This window comes from Struthio camelus, chromosome 4 (assembly GCF_040807025.1).
Source record: "Struthio camelus isolate bStrCam1 chromosome 4, bStrCam1.hap1, whole genome shotgun sequence".
In the NCBI taxonomy this organism is placed as follows: domain Eukaryota; kingdom Metazoa; phylum Chordata; class Aves; order Struthioniformes; family Struthionidae; genus Struthio; species Struthio camelus.
This window is the reverse complement of record NC_090945.1, coordinates 12953680-12977745: the sequence shown is the minus strand read 5'-3', so window position 1 is coordinate 12977745 and position 24066 is coordinate 12953680. Positions and strand designations below refer to the sequence as shown.

At 38.8% G+C, this 24066-nt stretch overlaps 1 protein-coding gene across 1 annotated transcript in view; it reads left to right on the top strand.

Moving 5' to 3' along the window:
• The window catches only part of SNCA (synuclein alpha), a 69618-nt gene extending 46544 nt beyond the window's left edge, over positions 1-23074 (top strand). Inside the window, exons 5-6 of the mRNA XM_068941553.1 lie at positions 20779-20868; positions 22453-23074. Coding sequence (XP_068797654.1) covers positions 20779-20868; positions 22453-22485 — 123 coding nt within the window. The 3' untranslated portion in view covers positions 22486-23074. The remainder of the gene's footprint in view (positions 1-20778; positions 20869-22452) is intronic.
• Positions 23075-24066: the final 992 nt, after the last annotated feature.

The window sequence follows — 24066 nt, the reverse complement described above, 5'->3', positions numbered from 1 at the left end:
CTGAAAAACAACTTTTACTTTGCAATTGGTTAAATATGGGCTATTGAGCAGTGTCAGATTACCATGTCTGAAAGAAATGTATTGTGGAAAGGGGTGAAGAGTTGATATCTTCTTGAAACTAGAAAGCTCCTTTAGTATTTTAATAAGCATCCCAGAATCATAAAAGCACTTAAACGCCTAATGTATAGTTTCCTGAACAGATCTCAAATCTCATGAGTCAATTAAAATGTAGAGTCTGTGTGATGGAGCAGAAGCAAGCTACACCCCCTGAACTGGCGGTATGTTAGGTAGTGTGAATGATACTGCATTTTTAGCAGTCTTCAACTACTGGGCCAATGTGTTGAAGCTGTTGCATGAAAAGACAAATGGCAGCAACCCTGAGGCTTGGAGCAGGTTTAGGTGTATCTTTCTAGGCTGAGTAAGCGCAGCTCTGTCTGATCCCGTTGGTTGGGATATTTGCCTGTGTAACTTGCCACAGGACTGTTCATTGCAATAGGACTGTGCTGGTTGACAAATGCCAGTGGGGGCTGGTGTCAGAACTGCTGTTCCCCAAACTGTAAAGTAGATCAGTGAGGCCAGGACTGTGAGGTCCTTCCTGAAGGGCTAGACACCAGATCAGCTGTGACTTTGAGGGCAGGCAGCAAATGGCTGCTGGGTTTGGGAACTGTGGTCCTAAAAAGCCTAACACACTCCAAAAAAAAAAAAAAGGGCAGAAGGAGAAACGAATATATTTCAGGCAGAAAAGTAAAGACCCTTAAGGCATGACCTCAGCTGGGTTGGAGTCTTGGCAGCCCCCTCTCTGTGATGTGTTCAGCTCTGAGGTTCTTGTCTGACAGCAAAATGTATCACTGCATGTAGCATGAATAAAGTAGATTGTTTTCTGTGCCCAGCCACTTCTATGCCAGAATGATGTATAGGCAGGCAAGAGGACAAATGAATACTTTATTTTGGCTAGCTGAGGAGTACAGTTGCTTTTCCTGTGGGAGAAAATTAAGAATAGTGGATCCAGGGCACAGGTGCTAAGAAGTTACCACTTACCTGTCCTCTCTTAATTGCCCTATAGAACTTGTGGGTTGAATCTGACAGCCAAACTCAGGAATGAAGCTTTTCCCTTCCTGTGTAGAGTGAGCCATGCATAGGGATTTGGACCTTTGACTTGGCTGAAGCAAACCATTGGAGTTGAATTTAACTAACTCTGTGGGAGGTAGTATTTGGTCCATAAATATGCAAATGAACCTTTTCACTTGACAACCAGATTACTTTGATTTTATGATTCTTTTTTGACTCGAGGTCACTTATTTCCATCTGTCTTGCATGTCACACCACAGGGAGTTATTCTTCAATTTAAACCTTCCTAGTTAGTTATTGCAAGGTGACAACTGAGTTGTCCAGTCATTTGGTACTGTAAAGCTATCAGATAAAGCTGCAAACATTCTAACTTGACTCCATAATGCAAGCAAATCCACGGTTTTGTGAGTGTTAATGGAGACGAGAAATATTCGAGCAAATCTTTGTGGGCTCAAGGAAAATTTTCTGCAATTAAATTCAGTGTTCTGGAGCAGGTGCTCAATGACACCTGTTTTTTCCCTGTCTGAGGTCCTGGCCTGTTCTTTTATGAAATGTTCATCCTTCATGAAGAGACGTCTCTATTGCTATAATCTTTTCTTTCTTCTGAATTTATAATCTGGAACTTCCAAGGCAATTGTTAAGACTGTACAATTTCAGTTTTTATAACTGGAAGTGGAAACTGCTTGTCATATTCAAAGAAAGAAAGAAAAAAAAACCTCAACAATCACTGCTTTAAATGAGGTTTAAAACTGTGTCATTTAAAAGCAATTATGATGGAGCAACACCGGAACATAAGTAAGGAATGGTTACTATGTCACATGAGCCCATAATGTAATATCCAAATGACTGTTTTAGCTATGGTTATTGTGAAATGAGAGCCTAGATTGCCACAGTATTACTGTTTTTCAGCATAAAGCCCAGGAAATGATTAAAAGGAGCAGTGTGAGCCCTCACAGATTGGCAGTGTGAGTATATTTCCTCATTTAGGATCATTTGCATCATTGAAGTTCTATTAACATAAAGTTTTTTTTTTTTCTTCAGCATGGTAGAGGATAGCTAGCTGTATAATAAGAAAATTACTACTTTTCATGAAATCGTATCCATATATTTATTAGTCTGAACTTTGTTTTTGTTGATAGTGTTCCTGAGATCTTTGTGTCCTTTTCTTGGTATGTTCTCTATAAAAGAAAGCTTATAAATGTAGTTTTGTGCAAAACTGAAACTCCATCAGCTACTGTGGAGCAGCTTGTTTTTCGGTAGAACAAGTTAGACCATTCAGAAGAAAGTCCCTACCAGCATTATCTCTGTTCACACAATGCAGTCAAACAAGAAAGTATTTATGCCTAATCAGGACCATCATCATCTCCATCTCAAGTCTTTAGCTGTTTTGTGTATACTGAGATTTATTTCTTAGTTCCCTGTCTGTGAAAATATGATCTGCCACCCTCTCTCTCTCTGCTCCTCTCTTTCTCTCTACCCCCCTGAAATTGTGTCAGTATTTTATGATCCAGTTAATTAAATCTTACATTGAAGCGTCTGATTGGAACTGTATAAAAACCTCTCCCAAGAGATTTGTAACCTTACTGAGTTTCACGTTTAGGGTTGTAATGACTTGGGGTAAATTATAATCTTGGTAGATAAGCACTGATCGATCATGTGATCTAATGTCAGTGGAACTGCTTTGATATACACCTGCTGAGCATGTGGTTCTGAATACTGAGAAAATATATATTTTAAGGAACTGATATGTCAAGGAGCTGTATAGCCCTGATGTATCACATACATATCCCTCTAATTTCTTGTGCTACTATGTCTGAGGTCTAATCTCTGTCTCAAATGATGCATTGATTGGTAGTAAAAAGTTAGAAGGGAGAGTTATTCTACTAGTCTGTATGATAAAGGCTGCTGGGTGCTCAGCATGATTGACAATAACTTGGAAGACTTAGCAGAGAGCAAAGGGGGCTACCTAGGTTGACATAAATTTACATCAGTTGCACTTCACTTGTTTATGCTAACAGTGCACTTTGTTCTGTGTGAAATGAGTTTTAATCTAGATTGTGAGGCCAAATTACTTGTGGTTAAAGTTAATAAAAGGAAGTGGTTTGTCAAATGGAAAAAAATGAAGTTACAGAAACAGGTAAGAGTTGATTAAAATGAACATGGATATAAGGAAGGAGCTGTGAATCATATAATGTGGTCTACCTATGTGATGTGAAGAAAGATCAGTTTAGATGAAAAATTCCTGTTAGGTGTAGTAGGATTAATATTGCTATTTTATGGATGATTGCCAGCGCCAGGCCAAAGCCTGGAGGCTTACCGCCAGAGCAGAGAAAGGAGTAATGGAGGGACTGGCATGTTGCCACAGGGTGACCTGGAAGATGGGGCTTAGGAGTGGGAGTGCCTAACTCTGTAGCTTGTGCCCCAGCTGTTCCCTGGGCCAAGTCCACATCCCTCCTGGAACTGCAGTTGCTGCAGGCTGCATGGGCTGGCCTCCTTCCCTGCTGTTCCCAGCAACCTGAAAATAAATGTAGTCTGCCTGCTGCAAGGGAGAGGCCTCAGCCTGGTTCCCAGAAACCCGTGGGTCTCTAACCTTGTTTTTAACCAACTTAGGGTGATGGTGTTTGATTTCTTGATTCATCCTATTCTTTAACAGAAAGGAGAAAATCCCTCCAAGGCAGTAGTCTCATGCAGTTGTAGTAATGTGATAGCGGTATGTGGGATATGGAAAAAAGTGGCAATGGGTTATTGGAAACAGCCCTCCCTCCAACCTGCAGTTCCTTTTGGTGGCCTTTTCGTTCACATGAATGCCTTTTCATTCATTCATATAATGCCTTTTGTGGAATATTTTGAGAGAGAAATTTTCTCCCCTGAAGAAGAAATTTATTTGTAGTACAGTGCATTCATTATTTGCTCTGTTCTCCATAGAGCTGAACAAGCTACTAACACTTCTTTCTAGGAAGCTTAGGTTAGCTATTCATTGGATACGCTATTCATTCTTTATGTGGCTGTATATGAACATAGGCATATGCCAGCAGTGATGGCCTGGGCATTCATGCGGTTTAACAATTTGAATGTAACGTTTTGGCTGATAACAAATGCTCGGGAGATGCCCGATATTGAGTTAGAAAGGGGTTATGACAGAAAGGTGTTTTCTGCGAAGTTATAAAGTTATTGTTAAATTAGTAGGCCTGCTCTGTGATCCATGAATTCTTCACCTGTGTTTGTAAGGCTGAAGCCTAAACTATTTGGAGTAGGGATTCTGAGGCTTTCAGCAAATGGTGGCAGAGCCCCACGCTCAGGGTGATTAGTGAAGAGTCTGAACTGGTGTTTTATAATGCAGATGAGTCATTAATATAACAGACAAACTAACAAGTATGAGAAAGAGTTAGTGTGGGAGGGTAAGGGAGCTGTCTCTCTCTAAGTTGCTAACAAAGGAGAGACTGACCAACGGGACCAGTTAAATCAGAGTGCCCCTAGAGTTTTAATTTCAACTTTTTGGCTAAAGAGCAAAATATCCTAATGGTATGTGATTAATTTTATGATGAAATACAATCACATACACTTCAGTGGGCTTAACATGCTTAAGTGCTTTAATGTATCAGTGCTAGCAGGACTGGCATCCTGCATCTTTGAAGACAGCAGTGTCAATTTTATATTAATTCAATGAGTTGAACGTATCTCCAGTCACTATTTGCAAGGTGCTTAACAAGGAAAGGGGTCACAGTAATGAAAATGTGTTTTATGGAAGTCCCCAAGATATATACGTTCTCCATACAGATTGTGTAGCTCATGAGGTTAGGAACTCCATCTTCTGCCTATACTCATTCTGCCTTCTTTTTTCTTTCAAATTTAGGAGAAATTTCATTTTTTAATTTGAGCATCACTTTCGGAGAAATTGGTAAATGGTGTTAAATCGTATTGATGTGAAGGAACTGGTATTAGATTTAAAACCAGTTAACCAATCATGGGAAATAAAATTTTTAAAACCCTCTTTTCCTGACTGCCAAATATTTAATAGGCTGTTGAATGATCCAAGCCCCCTATATGATTTAAAATAGCAAGATAAAAATGAGTTTAAAGTCTCTGATATTTGCATTTGTGACAGAAGGAATACGAGAAGCAATATCAAATGCTGAAGATCCTCCCACTCGCTCAGGGAGCACTGAGTCATTGTAGTGATACAAGACAATTTAGAATACTTTACCTACCCCTGCTACGCAATTTGGAAATGGTAGCATCACCCACACAATACAAAGCACTGGAGTGTTTTTCTTTTGCACAAGGTGATCATTAGTACTGTATAAAAAGCAACTTTAGTGCTGTAGGGGTTCTGTTTATGAAGTGAATCATTAGATTGCAGGAACATTGTCTCATATCTGCATTCTGAAATTTTTCTTTGACTTGCATAGATCTTTTTTTCTATGTGGGTCTTGGAACATGAAACAGGAGCACGCTTTGCTTGAATGTTGTTCTTTTATGTGAACCTTAATGATCCTCTTGCATAGAGGGTACAGTAGAAGAGCTCTCTTGTCAATAATTTAACTTGTATAATTACAGATGGAGAAATGCTGAGTTCATCTATCTTGCTGGATCAAAAATGCTTTGCATCAGATTTCAAAGAACTTGTAGCTAAATGGTGGGATTTTTGGCACTTGAAACATTTCGAGTTCCTGAAGTTAGTTCTCGGTTCACTACTGTGAGTATTAAGCCTATGTAAAAAGCTTTGCCTTCCATGGAACTAACTACTTAAGCAGATGCTTTCCATTTGTTTGCCAATTGTGGCTTATATGAATTTAAATGTGTGAGGAGGGAAAAATAATCAAGCTGAAGCAGCTCTGCTTTTAAGTATTTAAGTTTCTGTTAGCAGACTACTTGTGTTCACATTTGTCATTTTTGTTCTTGCAAAGAATGTGTTGAATTCCTTCAAGAATTCCTTTGGAAAAATTATTCTGAACACTTGTAGTAGTTATTATTCTGTGATTAGCTTTTGAGGCTGCTGGATGATCCAAGGCATGTTCTGGCAGAAGTGCCTCCTCTTGAGCTAAATGAACACCACTGAGCACCCACACTACATATATGTGCTTGGACTGTTGCAGGTATATAAGAGATTAAAAACGTTAGAGCAGCCAACTGTTGTTTCTGGTGATGCTGCCTTTTTCTAGGTGATTCTTGGCAGATGGCCAACTAAACCAAAGAATAAAACATACTCTGGTTGCCTGCTCTTTTGCAGAGATGATACAAACACATAACAGGAACCATCACTGTTTTCAGTAGTGTTCTTTCTCATTGAATCTGCTTATTGAACAGAGCTTATTATGAGATAATAATCACATCAGCTGGCCTTATGCTAAATCACTGCAAAAACTGCCATACTTTAATGGCAGCTGTTGAAGCACCCCTGTGATGGGAATGCACCAGTATTTATCACTAGATAACTGAAACAATGCAGATGAATGATTCAGAAATCATGACTAAAAGATGATGACACAGCTTACTACTGAGTGCCATTTAGTTTGTACATGGTAAGCTACATTTACTTTAACCTCATATTCCACATAAGTATTCTGTAGCTTAGCTCATTGCTAAAATGGCATTTGCACATTAAACTGATCAGCTGGGCACCTAACTGATGATATTGCTTGAGCACTTGCAAACGCTTGGGCTGTGGTAATCATGCAAGTGAGTTGTTTGTGTTCAGTTCTGCATGAATGATTTTCAAGATCTGGCTCTCATCCTTATCTGAATGATCACCAAGTAACACGTGTAGAGGAACATCTTTATGGGTGGTAGCAGGTAATTTTTTGTGGTGTTTTCAAGCTAGAGGGACTCATGTCAGAAATGCACCATCTTCTGAAGCATAGAATGGTCTTGCCAATCTCTTTGCATCATCCTCAGGACTGAAAATCTCTAAACTTGTAAAATACAAAAGGGCTCTGTGATAGTAAGTGAGAGCGTAAATGCTGAAGACATTGTATTGCTCTGGGCAGCATACTACTGATTACATTTACTGTAAATATGGCTTGTAGGGGAAAGAATCATCGTGACTATAATTGGTTTGCTACATGTGAACTTCATGCTCTCTCTACTCCTACCCAGCGTTTTAACTGAGTACACTCATCTCTATAGAACGAACTTTGATCATCATTCTCATTTTTATGACATACATGCAATTATTCTTCCTCAACTTCAGCTGAACCTCATTAAATCATATTGACGTGAGTATTATGCCATGAATTTGAAGAAAAGTGGTTTTTGGTTTTTTATATTTATGCCTCACAGAGAGAGTGCAATGAATGCAATTGCTGTGCTAGTAATATTTCACTAAAACCTTCCTGGCTTAAATGTGATTTTATCTATACTTCTGGATGCAGTGAACAGAGTGAATGCTCTGTCTCAACTACTTTTCTGCATACTACCTCTGTGGCTAACATGCATCATTTCCTTGGATATGCTTAAATATTAATGGGAGGGTGGCTGGAGCATGGTTAAAGTCCCCTCTTCTGAGCCACAAACACAGATGTAGAAGAGGAGGATATTTCCTTTCCCTTACACTCTTTCCAGCTGGGGGACCAACTAATACCTGAAGTATAGCTGTATCACAACACTGTGACTCCAGTTCATTCTTCGGGGCAGAGAGCAGACTTCTGTCTGTCATTTAAAATTTGGGGAACTACTGTGGTTAATAAGAGCAGAAAGGGAAAGTGTCATCCTAACAATTCTAACAAACTTAGGTTTCTTTGATCCTTTAAAATTTTAATTTCAAGCATATTGATGGAGTTTATGAATAGAAGATTCTTTCTGGTAAAAATTCCCCTTTAAAGCTCTGCCTGTGGATGAGTAGATCATCCCAGCTGCACTGGTGAGGTGGTTTTCCTATTTTAGACATTGAGACTTGGCCTCCTTTTCCTCTGACAGCTTCCTAACCAGTGTCTTGGACCTCTTTGACTCTGTTTCAGACCCAAAGAAGCTGCATCTTGACTTTAGTGAGACTGATCTCTTGCGTATAGTTTTCATAAGCAAGCACCTCCTGTGAGGCAGTGAATGCTCAACAGGTTAGAGAACTGGATGGTATTGTTAGCTTCCAAAACACAAGGATTATGTAGCCTTTCTGTTGTAGTTTGATACTAGGCCATTTATAATGTTAATTATGTGGATCACTGAACCTTGCTGGACAAGGTTGTACTGCAAAATTATAAATTATCAAACTGGAGAAATGATCAGAAATAAACAGGACAATTCAACAAGTGTAGTACTTTGTACTTGTCCTTAGATAGTGTAGTTAGCTGTCCAAAATTCAGAATGTGGAAGTATGAACTAGATTGATCCTTGCTGTGTAAAGGAGGACCTATGAATTGCAGTGGCTTACAAGCAAAACGAATCACAGAATAGCCATACTGATGTGGAAAAAATGAATCCTGTTTATAAACAGTAATATATCAGATGTGTGAAAGAATCCTGTTCTACTTTGCACCAGTAATACCTCAGCAAAAGTACTGAATCCTGTTCCAAGTGAACACAGTCAAGGAAGATCAGGAGAAGGTGGAGAGGAGAAAGAGATAGTTGGAGGTCTAGGCTCTGACTTTAGGAGAACATGAACAGAATGCGGTTGTTTAGTCCAGAGGAGAGAAGACTGAAATGAGTCAGGGTATCAGTCTTTCAGTATCTAAACAGTTGCTACAAAGAGAAAGGGGGTTCAGTCCACTGGGAACAGGACTGGAAAAACTAGTGCTAAATGGCAGCGAGGGAGACTTCTGTTAGACATCAGGGAAAGACTTTAATGGTAACAGTAATTAAACACAGGAACAGACTGCCTGGGAATCCTGTGGAATCTTAGTTACTGGAGGCATTTGGGATGGCTTTTGACAAACATCTGCTGAGAATGATTTAGGTAAAGCTGAACCTGCTTAGGGTAGAGGTTAGACTTGGGTGACTCCTTAAGGCCCTTCCAAAATTGCACTCTTATTTTTCTATATACAGAGAAGTTGTACAGATGTTTATAATATCACTTTGAGAACAGCCGGAGAGGTCTGAAAACAAGATGATAAAGACAGACTGTGTTCTCAGTGGCACAGGTATGAATACAAAAATAGCTTAGTGAGGGGAAGAGTTAAACCAGATTTATGTTGACATAGGTCAGAGCAGGATCTGGCCTGGGAAAGGCTATATTGTTTTGAACTTGACTGTTGCCTGGTGTAGAGGACAGGAGACTTCAGTCTGTTTTCCTTCAAATAAGCTAGAAGGAAAAGCATAAGATAACAGTAACAAAGTAGGGGGAATACAGAAAGACCATAGATACTGAAATGCTGTATATTTAGCTACTAGCCCTTTACAAGTCTTGTCTTCTGCAGCTTATTAAATAAATTATATTAAGTAATTCTTTCCCTGTGCTTAAAAAATTACTCCTATTCTACAGGAGAAAAATAATCTTTTGTTGAGTTTAGGGCTATCATACTGACATCTTCTTCATGCCAGTGGACTGAGAAATAATCTTTCCCAATGCAGATGAAAGTTCTGAATAGTTGTATGCTGATTTCGTAAAAGAAGCACTCGAAACTTGCCCAGCTAGGTTAAGTGCTGTAACATGTTGGAACTGAGGGAACACCTCAAAGGAAGATGCTCACTGATAACAACTGAAAGGTAACTACTTCACTAACAGCACATCCTGTCAAACAATTACAGCCTCAACAGGAGCCATGCTGCCACGAGCTCTCCTGTTGGTTATTGCCCACAGCTCCAAGTGCTGAAGAGGGAAAGCAAAAGAGTAAACGTTGATTGCTTTAGCTTATTCACTCCTGTCCCAGAGGGAAAGTGAAGAGGAAAAAACGCAACCCTCTTCTCACTGTACCTGCACAACTTTCCTCTTCAAAGAGACATAGAGATGTCTTATTTCAGCACAGGTCTCCAGTAAATTAGAGGTGTTCTTGCCAGCTGTCAGTCCTAAGAGACCTTTCCCTTCCTAGGAGCGTTGGCTGCCAGATGTTGCCAGTGGGCAGCAAACTGAGGTTCAGCAATTGACATGTGGAGGCTGTGTGGGAGCTACCTGGGCTCCCCGTACAGTCAGTGGAGCTCTAGCCCATGGTATTTGGTCCTCAATTCATACATCAGGTGATTTGAATAGAGTAAGGTACCATATGTGCATAAAGATATCAGAATTTGTCCCTGCAGTTAGAATATTTTGCTGCTCAGGAAAGAGTTGATTCTATTAAAAGCAAATGGAATTTTATTAGACTTTGTACATACACATGTTATTTTGTTTTGGGGAATTTTTGCATGGACAGATTACAAATGAATGACGCTACTTCATTACTTTGTGAATACACTACACACAGAAGATGCATTACAGAACTGAAAAGGTGTGCGCTGTCTCTGGGACTGTGTAACCGAGTAGGAAGCTAGTGCTGTTGATGGTGCTAGAGGGTGGCTGGTCCTGCAACTCTATGGGACTTTTTTTTTAAGAATAGAAGAACTAATTATGTTTTAGAAATTGCTCTCTTAAATGGTAAAGTATTGAACAAAATTTACCTGAGGGCAGTATTTTTATAGAGGGAACTTATTTTCTTCCTTTAATTTCTTCTCTTAGTGAATATATTGTCATGCAGCCTACACAATAACCTCTTCTGGAATTTATCTGCACCAACAACTTATGTAATGTTGGAATATGATTATGACATTCAAGCAGTATTTAGTAAAGTATGATAAAGTAACTACAGCATTGCTTGGGACCATGCTATTTAAAGTCATTTTTACAACTTTAAAATAAATCCTAATGGAGCCAGCTCTGAACGCTGCTCATTTCTGTGCTGACTGCAAAGCTGTTACCATTGGTTTAGTTCATATGACCAGTCAAGGTTTACTATTATAGTCTAGTTTTATTTATACTTGGAAGCTATACTTGGAGGCTGTTCTCGATGATGGATTCATTGGGATCAGAATTGCCTGTCTGGAAAGGGAGGAGAGCTGTGTTTAACTAATCCCCTAGAACTCATGACAGATGTGGGGCCAACCTGTTCTTAACAAACTCTATCTCAGGTGATTTCTTTAGGTTTATATAACCTATTCACACATACTTTCTTCACAGGTTCTTTCATCTTTCCTCATATGTTCTAGCCACCTGATCATTCCTTTTGTTCTGCTTTGGGCCCTCTCAACATCTGTCTTAAAATACATTGTGTCGACTGAATTTTGTATTCAAGAGGAGGCATCCCTGGGCTGGGACAGACCAAACAGATCACCTCACATGCTTCTTTAAGACATGAGAGAATTGTCTCAGCCTTTTTTTTTTTTTTTTTCCTTCAGTAACATGACATGACTGATGCATTATTCTTTACTGACTTAGTTCTTTTCTGTGCACCAGTTGCTCCTTTTTGTCTATATACCCAATGCCTAAGTGCAATATCTTTAACATTTTTCCTATTGAGTTGCATCTTACTTATTTCAGTCACTCTTTCAATTTTGTCAGGGCAACTTTGAGTTACAGTAAGAACAACAAAATTAAATTCAGAGTATTTATTTACTCTCCATAATGTTCAAGTCTGAAAATACAGTAAGTGCACTCTTCCCTCCTCCTTCCAAATTCTTAATGAAAATATTGGGTAATATTGGACTCGGGATGTCTGTGAAACTGCAGTTGATAGACTTCCATTCTGAGAAAGAACTGCTTGATCAATGATCACTATCAATGTGTTTTTTCATCCATAACTAGAAACTGTTTTTACTATTAAAATTCTTACTGGACTATATTGCTCTAGCTTGTTCAGGAGCCTGTCAAGTAAGACTTGTCAAAATCTTCAGTAAAATAAGGGTATCTGACATCCATAAGGCGAGTTACACTGACACAAGAGAAATAGCTTGTTTTGACATGATTTGTTTTTGATTTTTGGCTTGGACCCATTTCCCTGTTTTCTCTTGTTAAAACAGATGTTTGTTTGTTTGGGTGTTTTTCTAGCAATTGCACTTTAGCTGGCTACTCTGTCATGCTCCAGCTCCACTCTTTCATTCTTTCTTAGTAAAGATAAGCACAAGTTGGCCCTCTTCCAGAATACCAGTTCCTCATCCATCTTTCATAAATTCTCATATATTAGTGTCCGCTAACATTCTTCTTTGGGTAAGCCTGAGGGGTCTCTTGCAGTGATATGAAATAGTCTGTCCTGCGGAGTTCAAATAGTTCAGGGACGTCTGGCTGAATTTTCTTTATGATAGCTTATAGAGAGTTTCCTTATTGAGAACACTATATTGTATTATAGAGTGGGATGGAAAGCAGAGAGGACTGTCCTCACTGTCTGTAATCTTTCTTCCCACTATCTAGAGGAAAAAAAGCTGAAAGGAAGGCTTGAGCAGTGGCACTAATTGCATGAATAAGCATATTCTTAGGGATGTGGAAAAAATCTGACATGTCTGCCTCAGCTTTCACTTTACTGATGACTTGACTAAGAGCCTCCAAACTCTGTGTAGCTTTTACAAGCCAAGAATGACCTGGTTCCTATTTACAAGTCTAAATTATAGCTTTTTCTCCATGCAGCTGAAACAGTTTGGGGCTTTTCTGCAGCTGTGAACAATGCCCCCTGATTTGACTATTAGTTAGCATGTATCATTCCTGCTGCTTTACAATTAAGAATGACTTCCGTCTTTCTAAATGGTAAACTCTAGCTTTTTCTTCCACTAGCTATGGACTTTTCAATGTCACCATTGATCTGGGAAACTGAAAGTGATGAAGCTGACACAGTTTTATGTTCTGGATCTGTTTACATGGATTACTGATGGTATGTTGACTCAACCCTTAGGCAACCTGTTGTTTTAGGTCACCTGCAACTAATGTATGTCTGTCACTTCAGAACTCATCTGACTTTCTGATCTGGGAGAGGAAGAGGTTCTCACTGTAAACTGCATGCATTTACTAGCAAATACCAAAATATCAGCAGCTCCAATGGGGTAATTTTACTGGCAGCTCTAATTAGGTAAATTTACCAGCCTGGTTAATACAAAACATGACTGATTTTGAGGAAGATTGATTGCTCAAGAAAATGTTCCTAAACAGCAAGCACTTCTGAACACCAAGATGGGCCTGCGGCCACAGACACTTAGGCAATCCCCACACTTGCTCCTTTCTCAATAGGCCTCAGTCTTTATTTTCTTCGCTCTTCTTGTCATTGCCAGCTGAAAGGCATAAAACTGTGTCTCAAAATGCAGCCTGCAGCAGTGTGCTAGCCTTTCATTGGAATTGTGCTATTGCTCTGGCGTTTGTTTAATTAAATGTTGCTTCTGCTTCACTTAAACTCTGTTTAAGGAGAAGAGGAGCAGTAGTCCCATTTCCTTATTAGTACTCTAAATGTGCTGTGCATGGGAACTGTTAGTTTTCTCCACACTGAGGCTGTATGTAAGTGTAATGCTTTCTCATGATTTTCTTCACTTACGTGTTTAGCTTAGAGCTTAGGGATAATTAAACTAGCTTACTACTTTCCAGCTAACGCACAGGTAAGTTTTTTTGCCCATATCTCACTGTATCAGCAGGGTAAAATCACTAGGCTGCTGCTATGCATTTGTTATTCACAGCAGAGGCTTCCAGCTGTGTGCTGGTGGGGGCAGGCATTGACTACTGCAATGAGTGAGCAGGAGCTTTAGGGTGTCCTAAACTGACCTCACAACTCGAAGCTATAACCAGTCAGCTCCACATATTGAATATAACAGGACTAAAGCAAATGAGTCATGTCTTTGTTTTGCATTGTTTGGAATTCGCTGTTTTGTTTGAGGATTTTGCTCCTATCAGGAAAGTTGGGCTTTGTGGTCCAAACACCTGTAAATGATAAGTTACAAAATGGAAATAATTCATTTTAGTTCAAGTGCCCAGCCCCTAGAGTATCCTGAGATCTGGAGGAGAAGAAAGAATATAAATAATTTTCTTCTCAAAAGGAAATTTTAATGCCACTGGCATAGCAAACTGCAGTTCAGCAGATTGCAAGGGATGAATTTGGACAGTGGGTGAAACAGCTTCACTAGAGATGAACAAAAGGTAATCTTTCAGGAATCTCAGTATTTTTCTTTTAAGTGTTACCTTATAAGGACTAAGAGTTTCTGAAGGAAGTTCTTACAGAATATGTAATATAAAAATGAAATGGGCTTAGAGTGGAGAAATAATCAATTACCAGTCCACCAGTACACAGTAATAACACTCCTAGATGTGATTTCTTACATTCTTATCTCTACTTTAAGCCAACCAAACATCAGCCTGTGTGTGTGCACATCTAGCTGGACTAGGTTAACAACGTTCTGCATGGAATGTTTTGTTAGGGATCTCAAAGATGTTTACAAAATGGACTTGAGAGGTCTTTGCAAACGAAGCTTACCAAAATTATCTTGTAAACCAGTTTCTTCTCTTTTTTAGTTTACCATTTTCTCCATAGTGCCTTTTTTCTTGGTTCACAACTGCTCGATAATTACAACAGTCAGTGACAATTAGATTGGTAACTCATGTGATGTAACCAATACTTAGTTTATAATCATCTGCCTTTTGAAATTAACTATAGCTTCTCATCTTACATTACTTTGTTAGATGTTTGCAGCAACCCCCACCTTATTTTTGTGTAATTAATGACTATGGATAGTAGACGTTTCTGCTAGAGAAACACTTTTCCCAAAATATTTGCATGGGAAATTTCAGATTTCTCAAAATAATCAAAAAATCAGCATGTGTTAGATACACTGATATGAAAGTGTGTTTGTGGTGGTGGTGGGGGGGGGAATCTTATTAATGTATATAAATACCTGATGGGAAGGAGTGAAGCAAACTGTTAAACTCCTCTCAGTGGTAAACACTGAAAGGACAAGAGGCAATGGGCACAAACGGAAATATGGGAAATTTTGTTTAAACATAAGCTTTTTTCACTGTGAGGATAGGTGAATACAGGAACAGACTGCCCAGAGAGCTTGTGGAGTCTCCATCCTTGGAGATGTTCAAAACCTGACTGGACACAGCCCTGGGTGACCTGCTCCAGCTGACCCCGCTCTGCGCAAGGGGGTTGGATGAGATAATCTCCAGAGCTGCCTTCCAACCTCAGCTGTTCTGTGAGTCTCTGAATGTGATTTACAAGGTGATCCCCTCTTGCCTGCATAAACTTGTTAAAGTCAGATATTTCAGTACTTTGGTTTTACCTCAGAATATGAAGTTACCCCAACAGGAATTAGTCATCAGTAATCAAGAGAATATACATGATTGCAGTACTCCTTCAGCATTCATAAAATAAAAATGTGTTACTAGCCAGAGAGACAGTAAATTAAAATGCTTAGATCAACCGCTAAATTACAACTGCAACACTCCTTTAAGTTGCTTTTGTCTGATTTGAGATGCAATGATTTATTTGTGATGAAAATAACTTGGCATTCAAAACCATTTCACTGAGAAGACTGAATGCACTCTCCTTAAGGTGACCAGCTAGCTACATGGTGCTAGAAGAAATGTGATAGAATGAGCAGATGGCTTTGTCTGTTTTCCATCTGTGGTGGATCTTCCAACTGTCTCTTCCCTTGTACCGTGAGTGTTTTGAGCTTGGGAAGAGGATGAAGGAAAGGAGCAGGATGTGATTTTTCACAAAAAAAGTGAAGTAAGAGAAAATCCTTTGTTTACTTTTTCTTTGTGAAATGTATAACCTGAAATGTAGGCAGGTATTCACATAATTTAAACGGAGTCAGGCCTTCAGATGGACTTTTTTTAATAACTAGTTAATACTTTATTGCAAACATGGGGCACTTAACGGTGTCATGCACACTGCTTAGCGGGATTAAAACCCACACTGAAGGAGGAGGAATTAGTTTTTGGAGTTGTTACAGGAAATAAGGTGCATAATAATACCCTATTTTATTTTCACTGCTCTTGTAGTACAGTTATTTTGTAACTGTTCACTGATTGAGAGCTGGTGTCTAGAGTCATGCAAATACACCATTTCATACTGATAGGTTAAGAACATTGTCTCCCATTCACTTATAAAATGGCAGAAGTTGCTTTTCAAAATGAGAACACAGAACGCTTTGCTGGGAGAGCGAGCATACACAGTAGCAGCTAGTTTCCACGGAACGTATAGGCGGGCTGGGTAGGCAGCCTGATGGAGCATAGGTCTGGGGCTATGCAACTGATAATCACAAAACTTTGTTGTTGACACGCCCGCCTGCCTTGACAAACTAATACTGGCACTTGTAACTGGGAACAGCAGTGTGGTGTGCTCTGTTCTGGCTAGCCGAGGAGGTTTGCTTCCTGTAGCTTGGGGTTAGAAGGCATAAGGTTGAAGAATGCGGAAGTACAAATATCATCCTAGAATGACTCTGTTGCTCTGAAGATATGGACAGGCATTGCTGGGGGTTGTTTGTTTTTGATTTCTGGAAGAATCAGAGGGCAAGTGGAAGTTCTCGTCTTTCTGTCCCTGTAACAGTTCCTTATGTGTTTTGTAAATATATTGGGGGGAGAGGCAATTGTTCTCACTGTAAAAGAGTTCACACACTCCAAGGCAAAATCTTATTTCGTCTTTAAGCTTTATCTATGACTGTTCAGATCTTTTAATACAAAGCTTTCCTTTTGCATTTGCCCTTCCATGTAGTTTAAAAATAGAGGTGGCAGCTTCAAGAGAATTTTGTTCCAGACAAAATTTCTTTCATAATAAGACAAGAATTGCTCTATTAAGGGGTATTTTTCTTCCCTAACTGAATGGGGATATAGAATTATTGCTCATGGGAAAGTAAAATTGCATTTCTTTGTTTTAAAGGAAGTAAATGATGAAATAAGGCATACCTTAGCTGGCTCAGTATTATTGGAGGTGAATGTTTACTTTTGTGATGCCCTAACTTTGGAGGGACAATATATGAGGCAGAAAACTGCCATTAAGAATATGGTCACATGTGCTACATGTTTAAATGTAACAAATGTGACTTTGAGTTATGTCATTCTCATCTGAACTTCAGTGACATCAAAATGAGAGGTAGTGTTCAGGTTACTGTTTGCCGCTGCATAAAGATGATAAGCCATTCTCAGGCAAAGAGTTCCCCTGATGGCTTGGTAGGGCTTATCATTTGTTTCACCAAAAAATTAGTGTTGTGATCACTGTCTTTCACTCTTACTGTTGCTTCTTTAATTTGAAGCTGTAAAGGAATCTCTATTCTGAACTTGGGGTTGGAACTTGCTAAGGGAGCTTAGGTTGATAATTTCAGCCTCTTTTAGGCATTGTCTCCATAATCCTGATGGACGGTTTGGATTGGTGGTGGAGCTTCCTAGCAAAGAAACAGTGAATGCACTTTGAAGCTTCTCTTTGAAATTCTGCTGGTAAATCACTTCATCCTTACTAATGGCCCTGGCAGTTTCACTTGCCTTCTGTTCTCCTGTTACAGATAGCATTAAGCTGCATACTTTCTTCCTTCTGCAACCTCAAGACTGATTTTGGGCACAATTTTACTTGACATATGGATTGCTAACCAAATTTGGTTTTTAATGATAGGGGGAAGCAGAAATGAAATATTGACTTGGAAATAAAAGAGCAAGCTCTGGGCAGGACATGTAGGTCCTTAGAACAGAAGTGTTAGGTGAGGTGCGCAGTAACAGCTTTAAAATTTGAATCACACACACTATTTAGCTATTTCAGTCAAATCTGATAGGAAGTGATTCTTCTTCTCAAAAGTGAATAGGCACAAATTTTTAGAAATATTTATTTAGAAGCTAGAGTAATTTAATACTGCACATCAAATAATCCTAGGAGCTTGAACACTTTAAGCCATGGTGTAACTGTAACGGGGACCAGTTTTTCTGACAGTTTCATGCTTGGAAAGTTAGGTGTCATGCTGAACATTCAGAATTGTTCTTCTGGAAAACACAAGCCTAATAAAGATATTAGCAGCTTTTTTCATGACTGTCTCTTGGCTTTTGGAAATTTTCCATCTAACCTATGCCATAGAGCAGCACAGAATGTTAATTTATAGCAGGCACGTGTGTAGAGGGCATGAGGAGGTCTTGACCAAAAGACTGTATCATTCTCTCTTAAGAAACCACCATATGCAATCAGGAGAGATGGAGCAGAGAAACAAGTAAGGACAGAATATAACAAAGGGCCACCTGGTTAGGACAGAGTCAATACCTAGCAAAGGGTGAGTAGCAGAAGAATGAGACTAGAAAGGAACAATGAAAAGTGCTAAAAGCTATTTATAAGGAGGGAAGAGAAGGGTAGGGGAAGTGAAAGAGAATTAATCATTCAAAATCGTGTCTGAAGGAGGATAAAGTATTGGAAGTTGAGCATCTGAAACTGAGATAAGTAAGGCCCCTTTCCTTTTCCTTGTGTTTGCAGTGCTGACATTGTAGGGTTCTTGGTATTACTGAATACGTACTACGTCTATGATGTACAAACTGATTATATGAAGAAGAAGATAAAAGGAGGAAAATTGAAAGGCTAAAGAGGAGGAAGAATTAAAAATAACAGACCGAAGGACTGAATTCAGTTATGAAGAAGAACTTTTGGTCAGTGTGTGCTAAACAAGTGTTCCGCTTCAGAATGAAATTTCAGTTTTATTTTCATGAATCTCAATATGTCATTGAAGAAGTCTATTGTAGCGTTTTAAGTACACGTCCTGTTATTTGAAATAATTTACAGAAATACGTAAAGATAGTTAATACACTTGACATGGCTGTGCTGCATTCCTGAACATTCTGGAAAATCCTATCATATGGAGATTTTTCCATGTATTTCCACCCAACCTCCACTCTTGTTCAGGAGCTGTGGGATACGGTTTTCTACGTTAAGCCACTTCTCGTGACATTGAAGATTAATGTGCCCGTCTCTTCATTCCTCCATTTCCCCTGGTGTTCATTCCAGATAGCTGTTTGTCGTAGGAGAGGTAAATTCTTAGCTGTAGTTCTCACAGTGGAAACGTTACTGGTTCAGTAGCTGATGCCAGCCTCATGTACTTTATCTATTGTAAAGTTAAGACAGTCATCAGAATCATTGAAGGAGGATGATAAATACAGTTTGAAGATAGAGAGGGTTTGGTGCTACCTGTTCTGTGTATTAATTTATACTTTGTGTTAAACTAGCAGAGGCAGGTTTCAGGTTTCACTGCTCTTTTCCCCATTTTATCTATGTCCTAAAGTTACTTTAGCATGACTATCCTATAAATCCCAAATTTTAAAGAATTACCTCAGTCTGGCTTATCTGTGGTTTATTTAATTTTTTTATTTCTCTCTACACTACCAGCATGCAAGTTTAACTAAAGTTCTTCCTGAGTTCCTGTAATTGTTTTTTTAGTGTGTTTCTCTTGACTGTTCAGTGGTGTAAATCAGCATAGCCGCAATAGTTGCACTAAGCTAATCAGACTGTTTTCATATCAATTTGCTTACAATTTAGGACTGATTTCAACAGTCTTTGCTCAGGCAAAGCTCATACTTCTCTGTGAACTTCTGTAGTAACAACAGCTAAAAGAGTTGGTTCATCTGGCATGTTCTTTCTTTCATAATTTAAGTGTGTTTAAGTTTTAGACGGTTAATAATATCTATAGTTTGAGGATGACATCTGCATAAACTTAGTAAGTGAATTATTCCCTGCGCCATTTCCCTGCAATCATGTTAATTCTAGTAGCTCTTGTAAAAATTGCCATATAAAATAAAAGCACTTCTATAATGGTCAATAACAGATGCCTAGAGAAGAATATAAGAAGGTAAGCAGCGTTGTATCATGTAGAGTCACGTATCATATAGTAATACTGCAAAGAGTAAGGTGCTATTTGACATAAGAAAACATTTAAAAGTATGACCTAGTTAGGGGGGAAAAAACCCCTTTTCCCAATATAATTACTTTCTCCAATTGAAGAAAAAAAGCAGTATGGAGTAGTCTGAATTCTAGTAGTTCTGCCTCTGCTGGCCACTTGGAAACACTCTGTGAGCTCTAATATAAATAGTGATATATGACTATGGCATAACAAAATACATAATAGAATTACTATTGCATTTCTGTATCCTGATACTGCCCGGTTCTTTTGATCTGCTCTTTACAAATGCTTTTGCATTAATGCAACTGTATTTCCCCATCTAGTTAAACAGAAATTAGTGAAGCAACCTACTTGAGCAGTTTATTTGGGACTCTATCTTCTAGATCAATGTCTTATGGAGTAAAAAGAAATAAACAAACCTTGTTTGATTTTATGACTTGACCAGGGCATTTGCTATGGGATTAAACTGTTTTTCAAAGATATTCAGCAAGTTGGTGGTAGTATCATTTTTTGTTTAGACTGACTTCTTGGCCTATTCACGGCAGGAGAGAAAGGGGATAGCAACACTACTGCTATATGGAAAGATGATCGGAGTCATTCCCATGGATATTCCTGTGGAAACCTGACAACTCTCTGGAACTGAAGCTCTCTAGCCCTTCACACCCTCTGGCAATGTCCCCTAACTGCAGTAGCCCCACTGACTGAATTATATGGAAATCATGATGGAACTTAAGCAGTCAAATGCATGACAGAGCTACAGTGTCCAAGACACTGGAGGAGAGGAATCAGGTTGGGTCCTGTTATTTGTGCAACTTCCTGGAGCTTTTGTCCCTTCAACATCAGAGGGGATTTAAAAATTCCTTCACAGTCAGTAACTGCTGCTTGAGGGAAAACAATTCCTTAAAAAAAAAAAAAAAGAAGAAAAAAAAAAAAGATGACGCAAGCAGCTAGTCTGTCATTTTTCTCTCCCTCTTTTATATGTAGAATGAAGACGGTAATCCGCAGGAAGGCTTGGTGAATAATACAGGTGTTCCTGTGGATCCTGAAAATGAGGCTTACGAAATGCCTCCAGAGGTAAATCTGTTGTGGTTTTCTGTGAATGAACAGGCACACGAGAGTGAAAGCGTGCTTGAGTGATATTAACGCACTGCCCGCAAGAGGTCACGTCACGGGTGGGAGACGGGACGGTGATTTTGTGCCTCTCTGCTTCAGGGCACGGTTGGGCACAGGCGGGACGGGTGTTGTAAGCTGCAAGGAAATGGCAGAAATGTGGTCTCTATGACCAAGCTCTCCTCAGGGTATAATGCTGGGAAATGAAAAATCTGTTGTGATACTTTCTTTTTATAATAAGGATATTTAACAGGAGAATATTGTGTGCGTTTTGGAAACACTTGTGCCTCAATTTCTGAATAATCCACAGTAAATTTGCACCCCTTTCTTTCATCTGGTAGGGAATATAGCGAAAAGCTAGATCTGTATAGATTCTTTTAACAGCTGGCCATTTAATATACTTCTTGGCATCACGTTTTGTAAAGCATGATAATTCATGATTATACCCTTGGGTTAATGCAGTTATGGGAGTAGATTATTTGGTGGTTTTTCATGAATCAATACTGATCCTTCTATGTCAAATATTGCTACAATGTCTGGGACTACAGCGCATGAATAATTGAAGTGGCAGGTTTACAGAAGTACAGACAATTAGGCTGAAAATAAGAGGCATAAAAGACTAGGCCATAATCCAGTAAAAAACTTAAATGCATGCTTGACTACTAACACCTTGAATATCACTGAAATTAATGGGGCTGCTCGTGTGCATACAGTTAAACACATTTAAATGATTTATTGACTTGTATGTATATCTGGAGCACCTGGTATACAGTTCAGCTCTGAATGAATTGCTGTGGATGGCATCACTGAGTTCTTGCTAATATCAATGGGACCAGAAGAGGTCTGTGTGTAACTATCTGTATCACTGTAGAACTTGATCCAACTCATTCAATGTGGCTGAAATTCATTTGCCTGAATTGCTGAATTCAGTACGGAAATACTGTTTCCCTGCCTCTGGTGACTGAAAAAACATTGGAGGTATGAAGAGTTTCGCAATGGACCCTTGTAAGACAGTTTTCAGTCCTGATTCTTCAAGGACGTGTTCATGTAATTGATTGTAAACAGACCTAATGTCCTGGTTATATGTACTCAAATATTCACGGTCCTTATAGTTGAAGCACATGTCTAAGTGTTTTACTGGATTCAGGATTATGCGTAACTTGCTTGCTTGCTTCCACTGAAGTGAATAGGATTTTCAAAAAAACGCTAAAGGACTGCTCGTGTGCATTTCTCGTACAGCAAGGTGATTTTCCCCCCTTCCCTGGACCATTATTCCTGCCACAAATTCATTGCTGTGAGTCATTTGGGTAACTGACACAGAAAGTGAATGGCATGTTAACCACCGTAAAAGCCAAATTCTTCTGTAAATATCATAGCTTCAAAGATGCAATATCTGGAAAATGTGAGAAAATAATAAATGGCAAGCTTCTGATCACATGAAAATTGGTGGCATTTTATCATTGAATCCACTAGGACTAAAATAAGAACTAAAAATAGGTTGTATTTATCTACAGTCTTATTAGCACTGATTTTTGCTCTCCTTATTAGGAAGAGTATCAAGATTATGAACCTGAAGCGTGAGAATCCTTTCCTCCTTTATATCTCCTGAAATCCACTAACAAAGACGTCCCATCCTGTACAAGTGCTGAGTTCCAATGTGCCCAGTCGTAAAATTTTTTTACAGTTTTTACAGTGTATTTTGAAGTCTTCCATCAGCAACGATTGGAGTATCTGTGACTGCATCCACCTTGTTTTCAGCATTTCTCTCCTGCTGAAATGAAAGCTGGTTGGCAGGGTCATTGTTGTGCTGTGGATATTGTGGCTTCAAGTTTAAAAGTTAAGAAGATATTAAATAAAAACACCTAAGTGTCTACTGCTTATTTCTAACTCTGTACATGTTTTGTTGATATGTTGTCAGTAATTTGGTATTGTTTATGATACAAGATTTTTTTGTTTCCTATGACTGTGCAGAAATGACTTATTGTGAGAGCTTTATATATGTGTATGTATTATATATATATATAAAAATATGTAAGTAATTGAGCATGAACTATGCACCTATAAATATTAACTGTTGAAATGTATTGTTTTGTGGTGTGTTTTATTAACTTGTGTCTGTAAATAATGGTGTTCAACTGAAGCAAATAAAAAGTAACCCATTAAAAATAAAGCTATAAATTAGTGTTGATTTATAACACCTTATTGCCTTTCCAAGAGCTCAGGTTAAATAATTCAGGCTATGTTGCTTCCTGTGAAGGAACCAGAGCAACAAAACAAACAGAAGCCCAGTTCATACCAAAAGCAGCATGAAGGATTAGAATACCAGTGCTAGTTCCTCAGCTTGAGTAAACTGTTGACAAAATAGATGTATTTGTAGAGCTAATAAACTTTCAGTTGTAAAGACAACCTAAGAATGAATGAAGCCATTATAATGGATGCAGCAGATTATCACGAAATTACGAGGCTCTTTGAAGAATTATTGTTTCAAGAGGGTTAAAATACTGGGATATGGGGGTACCACAAGAGTGATGGATTAGTTGCAATGAATATCTGGCATAAAATCTCATTCATTTAAAAAAGATAAGTCTACTGTCTGTTTTTAGAGACAGTAATTTTAGTTATTATGCTGCCTGGATGTTTCACATAAGGAAAAATTTTTATTTTTCCTCATATTTTATTATCTGCTATTCATTTTGGATCAAATGTTGCCTCTAACCTGAACAATGCAGTGTTTTTTTTCATTTACCATTTTCTAGTTCTAGGTAGGATTTTGAACTTCCCTCAGAGCTTCCAGTGTTCCAGAGCATGGATCTTAAAACAGGTTAATACCATTGTCTTCATTTTACAGATAAGGAAACTTAGACTCAAGCAAATAACATGTTATGCCCCTAGTCTCGCTGCATGTCACTGGTGTATGCAACAACAGATCCAAGTTTTCTGAGGCTGAAGTCTCCAGCCATACTGAGCTCCTTTCTGGCTTTCTGCAACCTTTCTGGTATTAGCATGTCCCGAATGGAACAGATCTTTCCAGTATGCAGTTATCCCAACTGTGTGTGGTGAGAGCTCATGCAATAGTACTATGATCCATAATCACATGAACGTATTGGTTTCATAGGGCTAATGCAAACTGGCATTTCAGTTTCCCATATGCTTGTCATCCTC